The sequence below is a fragment of the Maylandia zebra genome, linkage group LG9 (genome assembly GCF_041146795.1).
Source record: "Maylandia zebra isolate NMK-2024a linkage group LG9, Mzebra_GT3a, whole genome shotgun sequence".
Taxonomy (NCBI): domain Eukaryota; kingdom Metazoa; phylum Chordata; class Actinopteri; order Cichliformes; family Cichlidae; genus Maylandia; species Maylandia zebra.
Genome location: NC_135175.1, coordinates 5637361 through 5647500, shown reverse-complemented (window position 1 = coordinate 5647500; position 10140 = coordinate 5637361). Strand labels below are relative to the sequence as shown.

At 43.7% G+C, this 10140-nt stretch overlaps 1 protein-coding gene across 2 annotated transcripts in view; it reads left to right on the top strand.

Moving 5' to 3' along the window:
* Positions 1 to 10140, top strand: part of lama1 (laminin, alpha 1) — a 34081-nt gene that overhangs the window by 4226 nt on the left and 19715 nt on the right. For both annotated transcript variants that reach the window (XM_076887911.1, XM_023154859.3), the window contains exons 5-29: positions 1 to 37; positions 188 to 367; positions 452 to 541; positions 684 to 801; positions 879 to 1057; positions 1223 to 1316; positions 1433 to 1590; positions 1675 to 1815; positions 1905 to 2063; positions 2148 to 2249; positions 2420 to 2634; positions 2845 to 2956; positions 3428 to 3538; positions 3673 to 3800; positions 3884 to 3970; positions 4047 to 4258; positions 5987 to 6093; positions 6184 to 6364; positions 6446 to 6582; positions 6664 to 6897; positions 7235 to 7378; positions 7476 to 7661; positions 7917 to 8102; positions 8200 to 8327; positions 9453 to 9570. The exon at positions 1 to 37 is cut by the window's left edge and continues 154 nt beyond it. In XM_076887911.1, the coding sequence (XP_076744026.1) occupies positions 1 to 37; positions 188 to 367; positions 452 to 541; positions 684 to 801; positions 879 to 1057; positions 1223 to 1316; positions 1433 to 1590; positions 1675 to 1815; positions 1905 to 2063; positions 2148 to 2249; positions 2420 to 2634; positions 2845 to 2956; positions 3428 to 3538; positions 3673 to 3800; positions 3884 to 3970; positions 4047 to 4258; positions 5987 to 6093; positions 6184 to 6364; positions 6446 to 6582; positions 6664 to 6897; positions 7235 to 7378; positions 7476 to 7661; positions 7917 to 8102; positions 8200 to 8327; positions 9453 to 9570 (3544 nt within the window). The remainder of the gene's footprint in view (positions 38 to 187; positions 368 to 451; positions 542 to 683; positions 802 to 878; positions 1058 to 1222; positions 1317 to 1432; positions 1591 to 1674; positions 1816 to 1904; positions 2064 to 2147; positions 2250 to 2419; positions 2635 to 2844; positions 2957 to 3427; positions 3539 to 3672; positions 3801 to 3883; positions 3971 to 4046; positions 4259 to 5986; positions 6094 to 6183; positions 6365 to 6445; positions 6583 to 6663; positions 6898 to 7234; positions 7379 to 7475; positions 7662 to 7916; positions 8103 to 8199; positions 8328 to 9452; positions 9571 to 10140) is intronic.

Here is a 10140-nt window from a genome sequence, read left to right as displayed (position 1 = left end):
TTATTATTCCAGATTAAACCCACTAGAGCATGGAGAGGTGAGGCTTGCACTTGCTATGCTCATGTTATCTGTCTCAAATCAAATCACTTTTTTATTGTCACATCACATGTGCAGGTCTCCCTTTCTGTTTAGCGTCTGTCCATCTTTGACCTTTCTTCTTTTCCTTGTGCCTCTTTCTGTCTCTCAGATCCATACCTCCCTAATTAATGGCCGACCTGGAGCCGATGATTTAACCTCAGATCTGCTGAATTTTACGTCGGCGCGTTACATCAGACTGAGACTTCAGCGAATCCGAACACTGAATGCCGACCTGATGACCCTGAGTGCTCGCGATCCTCGAGATATTGACCCTATTGTCACTCGGAGGGTGAGATAAGCTGCAAAAAGTTGATCTTTGACCAATAAACTGACTTGTACTTTCTGATACCTTTTGTGTTACCATGTTTCTCAGTATTATTATTCCATCAAAGACATCTCTGTGGGTGGGATGTGTATCTGCTATGGACATGCTCAGAGCTGCCCACTTGACCCTGTTAGCAAGGTAACGGCAAACGCCCGAGCATCTGTATATTGGAACATATGTAAAGTGTTTCACCAGGTGAAATATATGTGTGTGTGTGTGTGTGTGTGTGTGTGTGTGTGTGTGTGTGTGTGTGTGTGTGTGTGTGTGTGTGTGAGTACAGAAGCTTCATTGTGTATGTGAGCACAATACTTGTGGAGAAAGCTGTAACGAATGCTGCCCAGGTTACCATCAGCAGCCATGGCAACCAGGGACCATCTCCGATGGAAACACGTGTGAAAGTAAGAAACACCCTTAAACACACTGAGTACCATTTCTTTGTGTGCTATTTGTTAACCTGTCTCTGTTTGTCTCTCAGAATGTAACTGTCACAATAAAGCAGACGACTGTTACTACAATCAAACCATCTCTGAACTCTCTTTGAGTTTAAACACTCACGGTGTTCGTCAGGGAGGTGGAGTTTGTTTTAACTGTCAGCAAAACACAGCTGGCATCAACTGTGAGACCTGCAAAGATGGATACTTCAGACCTGCTGAGGTACTGACACAATATTACAAACTGGCTAAGGTTATTGACATAATGCAGCAATTTATACCACAGAGTTGCTAAAGTATTGACACAAGTAAAACTATATCTGGAGATCCTGACTCAGAATGTCTCTCTGCATGATCTGTATGTGTGTGTGTGTGTGTGTGTGTGTAGGTTTCTCCATATTCTGACTTTCCATGTGTTGAATGTAAATGTGATCTGAGAGGCTCAAAGTCTTCAGTCTGCGCCAGAGACAACACACAGCCAGGTTAGTATATTTTTATTATTAGTAGTAGCGGTAGTATTGTTGTTCTGCAGCAGTTTTTTTGCAGTATAACTATATTTCTTGGATGTGTGTGTGTGTGTGTGTGTGTGTACGTTTAGGTTTGCTTGCAGGTCAGTGCATGTGTAAGGAGGGGTTTGCAGGTCAACAGTGTGACCGTTGTGCGTTTGGATACAGAGATTTTCCTCAGTGTTTTCGCTGTGAGTGTAGCCTGTCAGGCAGCATCAACACTGACCCATGCAGCCCCTGCATCTGCAAGGTAAACACCACCTGCTCTTCAATATCTGACCTGCTTTCTGGTGTTTCACCTGGTCCCTAACCTTACCTGTTCTCTCATCCTCAGGAGAATGTGATGGGAGCTCACTGTGATCTGTGCAAGCCAGGTTTTTTTAACCTCCAGGAGAGCAATCCTCTCGGATGTACCAGCTGCTTCTGCTTTGGTGTGTCTGATGTCTGCGAGAGCTCTGGCTTGTCCATAGGGCAGGTAAAAAATACCTGTGTTCAGGTAACAGCACCATATTGCATGCCTACATCATGAAGAACCTCTAATTATGTTGGGGTTGTTTTTTTCAGGTGGTTACTGCAGAAGCTTTGCTCTTCCCCTCTGAAACAATCACCACCACCCCTGTACTTCACAGCAATGAGATACCCATTCATAGCAACATTTCCTCTGGTGCCACCCACCAACAAATGCTGTGGTGGGCGGCACCCCAAAGTTTCCTTGGTAACAAGGTAAGCTACCATTTCCATATTTGCTCATTATGCCAAACACATGCCAGTCTCTCCATCTACTTTCTGACTTCTCTCTGTCTGTAGCTGTTGTCTTATGGAGGTTTCCTGAACTACTTTGTGGTTTATGATGCTCCACTTGACTTTGAAAACCCCACCTTGTCCGCCCACTGTGACATCATTATCAAGGTGAGAACAAACATGTGATTAGATCACTATTTTGATTTCTCTAGATTGGTATGTTGTGTTGTTATCAGACACCATCTACATTTTCACAGTGCATGTTTTATATTGAAAATGTAGCAGTGGTCTCTTGAAGGGCTTCAACATCCAGACTGAAGAAACTCTCTCATTCTCAGGGTAATGGTTTGGCTCTTCGTCTTTCACGTCTTCTCCCACTATCCCTCTCTACACTGGCTGAGCAATTGGTTAACGTGCCAATGGTCTGGCAGCAATTTGCGTATGACCAAACAGGCAGGCATGTTACCCGAGATGACCTGCTATTGGTTCTTGCCGATGTGACGTCACTGGTTGTCAGAGTTTACCTGAATACCTCCGCCACCGGAACGATACGGTGAGGAAAAGTAAATGATAACATATGGTCAAATCACTTATCTAAGGCTGAGTTGGAGATTAAAAAGACTCAGATAGCAAGGCTGAGATTCACTTAACCTGAAGCTTGAGTCATACCGAGTCATCTCCCCAGCACAATTCTGCAGGAGGAGCCCAACATCAGTATGAACACTGCTGAAGATGGAATATTGACTGTCTCTGTCTATCACAGCCTCAGCTCCGTCTCTCTGGACATCGGTGACGCTAGCTCGCATTCTGAGGTTCAAGCACTTGCTGTGGAGAGATGTGAATGCCCGTGGGGTTACAGTGGCACTTCCTGTGAGGTAATTTATTTAAGACTGAAACTATTTTTCATAATTTTGGATGCTATTGAAATGCAGACTTTCAACATTCAAGGGACAGAATTAAAAAAAATAAAAATAGTATCTTACCACAGAGGAGTTTGCACTATTTTAGACTCAGCCCCTTAAATGAAATTCTCAATTCAAGGACAGGTGAGGGCTATGTTTTTATTGTTTGCTAATCAGTTAAGCCCAGAATAAGTTTGAAGTGCAGCAGCTGGGTAGTGTAGTGGTAAGACTACAGTTCCCACCGGCATCCAATAAGGGTCGTGGCTAGACCCCCCATGCTAAAACCAAGCCCTGGAATGGCGCGGCTACGTCTGCAGCCTATGCGCAGCTGGGACACAAGCATTTCATTACATGTTGTACTGTGTATGTGACAAAGTGAAATTGGAGTGCATCCTTAGTAATATCAGTTCAATACCTAATTGTTTGTGCATTTTTGTGTTTTAGTCGTGCCTACCAGGTTTCTACAGAGTGGGTGGAATCTTGTTTGGAGGAAACTGTATGCAGTGTGAATGCAATGATCATGCCGCTGAGTGTGACATCAATGGAGTTTGTGTGGTGAGTCACGTCACAATCAGAACAATCAGAAACCGTTTTCTCACCTGCTGTTCTGACACATGGTTCATTCCCTGTCCACTGTGTGGTCATCTCTCTCTGACCTTTTACTGATTCGTCCGTCTAACTTTTCTCAGGGCTGTACCCACAACACCACGGGCCCTCATTGTGATCAGTGTCTTCTGGGTTTCTATGGTGATGCCACAGAGGGAACAACAGATGACTGCCAGTTGTGTCCATGCCCTCTAACGAAACCATCCAACAGGTTTGTCTTTGTCATTGGACCTCATTCAAACCAATTAAAGTTTATTAGTACAGGCAGTATGTAAGAACACCTCTGTGCCCTAGGTTCAGTCCCACTTGTGTGTTGGATGCATCTGGACAGGTACTGTGTGACCAGTGTCAGGATGGGTACACTGGAACCAACTGTGAGAAGTAAGTATGATTGAGAAGCCGATCAACCCAATGATAAACTGATAACCCAGCATAACACATGGGTTTGTGTCTTCAGGTGTGCTAGTGGTTTCTATGGGAACCCACAGGTAGTGGGTGGGACCTGCGTTCGCTGTGAGTGTAACGGTAATGTGGACATCAGTGAGGCAGGACACTGCGATACTGTCAGCGGGGAATGCTTGCGTTGCCTCGGAAACACAGCAGGGAGACACTGCGAGTTGTGTCGGCCTGGGTACTATGGAGATGCTGTGCACACCAAAGACTGTCGGGGTGCGTTACACATATCTGCTTTGACATCAGTAATCATACACACTTAATGACTAAATGGGCCATTTTACCATTTTAGATACATGATTGATTTCAATTTGTTAATGTGAGTTTTTCTCACACTGAAAGGTTAGTGATCGACTTCCACTGTGACCATTCACATGGTCTGTGTGAATAGTACCCACGCAGCTATGTCTTAAACACATAGAAGTCTGGATGAGATCGAGTTTTCCACTTCTAAATTCATGAAAAAATTAATCACGCTGTCTAATGGTATACTTATTAGAGACAGCATTACCGTGGCCTCCAGTAACACTTGGGAAATTTTGGAATCATTATTGACCAGGATATGGATGTGTGTAAATAAATATAATGTTCTCTTATGCTTTCGTTCATCTTCAGTTGATCCACCACATCACATTGAGTGTTAACAGAAACTAGAAAAGAGATCATGTTTCTCCCAAATCACCTTCTAGTTACCTGCTTCTTGTTAAATCCAGAATTGAATTTAAAATCATTTTCTCACATATGCAGTCCTGATAATCAGGCCACGTTGTTTCTTAAAGACTTCATAGTACCACATTTTCCAATATCCCTGCAATAAAAGCAGCATTTTATTTTTCTTCTCAGCCCTCAACCAGTCATGGTAGATCACTCCCCGTCCCTGAGCCTGGCTCTGCCTGAGGTTTCATTCTGCTGAAAGAAGGCTCTTAAGCCTTGATTATACTCTGTCATGGACATGGACACAGTCTGTTGAGTCATTCCTGTTATACAGGCCAACGCACAGTTGTGCATTGTAATTTAAAGTCTCCATGGATTAGTCCACAGTCAAGAAAAACTGGCTGTCACACAGACCTCTGCATGGACGCTCGCACTCACCATACAGTAATGAAATTTATGTCCCTCAGACCCTAGCAGACTAGCAGGCAAGGAAAAAGCAAGACCTTTCAACCATCACAGCAAAACACTAAATATGTTAACCACAACATACATGAATAGTTTAAATAAGCATCATGGGTCATAGTGAAAAATAGGCTTTCAGTCTGGAAAGTGAAGTCAGTGTGGAAAAAACTAACACCCAGGCGCACTCAGAATTGCGTACACAGAGAAACACTCACTGCCTTTGTTTGAAATGTTGATCTTTTACAAATCCAGATTAGAGTCGACCTATGGACTCTTTGTTCTGCTATCACATGACTGTCTGTGACTATGTGTGAGTGTGTATCAGTACTTGTGATTGCATATACTACTATCTAGTGGTGACATAATCAAACTGCACTCTGTTGATAATTTATAGCAGTACATTTTTCCTTATTTTCCAGACTTTGAAAAGAGTTGAGATTCACAGTCATTCTCGTCTGCACAACTGTTTTAAATCAAACTTGAATTTCCAGATACAAAAATGTAGCAAAATTCAGTTTTATTTAATTAGCATTTCTCAAGGAATTGCAGCACCGTTACCTTTGTGGTAGAGAGGAAGAACTCCCCTATAAGGAGAACCATACACAGGGCTGCTGCAAATAGTTGAGAGTGAGGGGAAAGAAGATGGAAGAGAAAGCACAGAGAGGAGAAAAGAATCAAAAGCACAAAAGCTCTTAGAAGCTGTACTGTTTGTCAGTAAACAGCAAACAACTTTAAGAAACTGTTGTAGAGGTGGTGTCACTTGACCTGGGCTGTTAACGGGTAGGAAGTTTCACGTAATTTTTGACAGCAAGTGGGGCTTTCTTTCAGAATGTGGCTGTGATGTCAACGGGGCCCTTTCCAGTCAATGTAATGTCACAACAGGCCAGTGTATCTGCAGAGAGAATGTGACGGGACGCACCTGTGACCACTGCAAGGTGAGAGACACACATGCATGTGTGGCATACACTGTTTTTGTTTTGTGTTTGTTATTTTCATTTATACTTTGTGTAAAACTTGTTTTTCAGTCAGGATTCTATGGGCTGCAAAGTGGCCATGGCTGTATGCCATGTGGCTGCAACAAATCAGGATCTCTGTTTGAATCATGTGATAAGGAGGGGCAGTGCCAGTGTGTAGAGGGTGTGACTGGACACAAATGTGACCGCTGCAGTAGGGGTTACTATGGGTTCCATGACAAAGGCTGCATAGGTAATAAACTGTAAGCTACAAGTCTTCATGCTGATTTGTTGACATTTCTGTCTCTAATTGATTGTTACTTTCTCCTCCCAGCATGCTCCTGTGATCACACTGGTGGGAACTGTAACCCTGAGAATGGAGAGTGCATCTGCCCCGCCCACACAGAGGGAGAGACCTGCAATAAGTGTGTAAAAAATTACTGGGGCCATAACCCCACCACAGGCTGCAAGGTAACACACACACACACACACACACACACACACACACACACACACCTTGTGAGACAGGTTAACTGTGTAGTGTCTGTTTAGCCTTGCAGCTGCAGTGAAGCAGGAAGCTCTTCCCCTCATTGTGACCTGACCAATGGACAATGTCTGTGCAAAGAGGGGTTCTTTGGCAAGTCATGCGACCAGTGTGCACCTGGTTACTATGGGTACCCAGCATGCTCAGCCTGTGGCTGTGACATGGCAGGCACAGAGGAGACCTTTTGCAACGCTACCTTGGGGGTGTGTTCCTGCCAAAACACTGGAAATTGTGTGTGCAAGGTAATGTGTGAGTTGTTTTTGTTTGTTTGTATATAAGTTCTGGTTTAGAGATCTCATCAAATCAGTGATGGTCCTGCTTAAGATAATAAAAAGACCCTCATGAAATTCCATATTCCAAAATCATACACATGCAAAACAGTCTCAAAAACTGAACATGTGGGCAGATTTTCCTTCATCAGTAGCATCAAGTGCTGCACTGCTTCCTGCACAGCTTGAAATGTTTGATTGCTCTGGGAAAGTTAAACTTTGCTGTTAATCTCAAATTCTTTTTATGTTGCTCACATGTTTCTGTAGGGTATAATATGAGTTTGTCCTCTATGTGTGTGTATTTTTTCAGCCTGGGGTCTCAGGCCGGCGATGTGAAGAGTGTGTTTCTGGTTGGTTCGGACTGTCAGCTGAAAATCTAGATGGTTGTTTGCAGTGTTTCTGTTCAGGACTGAGCCAAGACTGCGAGGAACAGGGAGGACTGACCAGAGTACCAGTGAGTACATCTTTTGCATAATCATTGTAGTTTACGCATCATGACATACACAGTTAAGGCTCCAAAGAGTTCTCCCTCATGCTGTCCCTTCTCACAGGTGTACCTGGCTTACTCCTCCACTCTTCCATTCCTGTCATTGGTCAGTCAGTCAAACCTGCAGGGTACTGTATCTGGAGTGTACCGTCAGGGCAGTGAAATGCTGCTCGACACCCGTCAGCTCAACACCAGCGGGCTGACAGGCCCGCTCTACTGGAGGCTCCCCGCTCACTTTGAAGGAAACCAGGTACTATTATCCAAATTGATGCCTGATACTGTCTCGTTGCTTCCACTGTACCTTCAGCCCAATCGGCTAACAGACAGCTGCTGTTGCCCACACTGTTTAAATATGTGCTTTGGTTGTTTAAATAGTCACAGAATGATTTAGTCTTGCAACCTTTAAATGTGTTGGTTTAGACTTTACAATTTTCACTTCATTATAGTAGTAGCGTAAACTGCTGTGTGTGCTTAGTGGTGTACTTATGTTGTTTTCACTTTCCAGCTACTATCATATGGCGGACTGCTTTCTTACACTGTCACCTTTCACGCTGAGGATGGCTCAGGACTTTCTAATCAGGAGCCTCAGGTGCTAATGAGGGGCGGGACTCTGAGGAAGCTTGCCATATACACTGACATGGTTGCTCCAAGCAATGGTGTCACGACTCAGCATGACATCAGGCTGACAGAGGTACAGCTGTACAGCAACATGTTAAAATAAAGACAGATGTTTAGAAAGAAAACCTGCTCACTGTGTGTGTGTGTGTGTGTGTGTGTGTGTGTTACAGCACAAGTGGAAGTATTTTAACTCCGTATCACAGAGGTCGGTGAGTCACGCTGACTTCATGTCCGTCCTCAGTAATATTGAGTACATCATCATCAAAGCGTCTTATGGTACCAGACTACAGCAGAGCAGGTATTTGTAAACACTGTACTACACATTGTATTAAAATAACTGATTATGGTTAAAAATAAACTGTGGGCGAAATAAAATGCAGTAGTCATGTATAAGCACATGGAGAGTAAAAGGTGGGAATGTTTATAATTCGGGCTGATCAAGCCCCAAGCTCCTAACCTTAAAAGTAGATACTGTGTCTTTCCCAGTGGTGGGATAACATTTTGATCTGTAGCTAAATCAAGGAGCAGGTGGAGGTATGCGCTTAGAAAAAGGAATTAAAGTGAGTAGAAACGAGACAGAATACTTACATGTGAATGATAGGGATGCAGAGGTAAAGGTGACGATGCAAGGATTAGAGATAGTGAAGGTGGTTATGTTTAAATACCTGGAGTCACTGACAAAGCAACATACAAAGAGGCGCTGAAGAGGTGAAGAAAAGAGTGCAAGTGTTAGAGGTGATCTGTGACAGAGGGACAGCAGCAAGTGGGAAAGGGTAGTGAGACCTGCTATGATATATGATTTGGAGACGGTGGTGCTGACAAAACGACAGCCAGAGGTGGAGGTGGCAGAGTTAAAGATTTTCATTATAAGTGGTCAGAGAGGACAGGACTATATCTGACAGACAGCTCAGGATGAGAGAAAGTAAGAAAGGCAAGGCTGAGATGGCTTGGACATATGACATATTCATCAAAGGATGTTGAAGCTGCCAGGCAGAAGAAAACGAGGAAGATCTCAGAGGATGGATGTGGAGAAGGAGACCAAGAATAGGGTTGGTGTGACAGGAACGATGCAGGTGAGATGGAGGCAGATGATCCGCTGTAGTGACTGGAGTAATCTCCCGGTCGATAGCCATACATCGGAATCAATTCAATCGTTCAAATCGCTAAATGTAGTCTTAATTATATTTGTATTATTTGTTCCTTGTTTCGCCCGCATTGCAGTTTTATTGTGAAGCACTTTGATGTACGCTTATCTTTTAAATGTGCTATAGAAATAAACTTTGACTTCTTTTAGAAGCAGCAGAAAGACCAAGAAGAATCCAAACTGGGGGCTTCTTCCACAGGAAATTTATTTTTTACATGTCTGTGGCCACAAGTCATGGTAGCTGTGAGATCACCAGTTTTCTTGTGCTGTTTTTTTAAGGATCTCTAATATTACCATGGAAATGGCAGTGGAGGTGGAGAAGTCAGAAGTCGGAAATGTAGCCAGACTGATTGAGTCGTGTGTCTGCCCACCTGGGTACACTGGACTGTCATGTCAGGTAATCACCATGTGGTGGTACAACTGTATACCTGGTGGGGCACTATCTAAAGCACCCTTTCTTCCTTTCCGTGGTTGTGGCTACCGAGGCTAACTAGGTCTGCACCTGGACTTAATCAAGTGAATTAAGCTAGCTAATCAAGTTTAACTAAAAACTGAAACCCTTTTCTATCCAGTTTGTGGAAAGAGTAACTTACCCCCAGTGTCATGGCTGTGTGCAGGCAGGCAGGGAGAAAGGACCCAAAATGCAGGACTCTGAGGCAGATGTAAACTCAAAACACTCAGCTTTATTGTGGGCAGAAAAGGGAACATAAACTTAACTAAACTAGGCATGCTAGCAGATGGAACACGCGGTGAGGGTGAGCAGACATTAACAACACGACACTGACGCAAAGACACACTGGGCTTAAATACACTGAGAGAGTCATCAAGGAATTAGAGACAGAAGGGGAACACAGCTGGGAGAAATAAGACCTAACGAGACAGGGAGAGCAAAGCTGGAACACTGACATCAGACAGGAACAAGAACCTTCAAAGTAAAACAGGAAACAAAACACACTTTACTAAGACA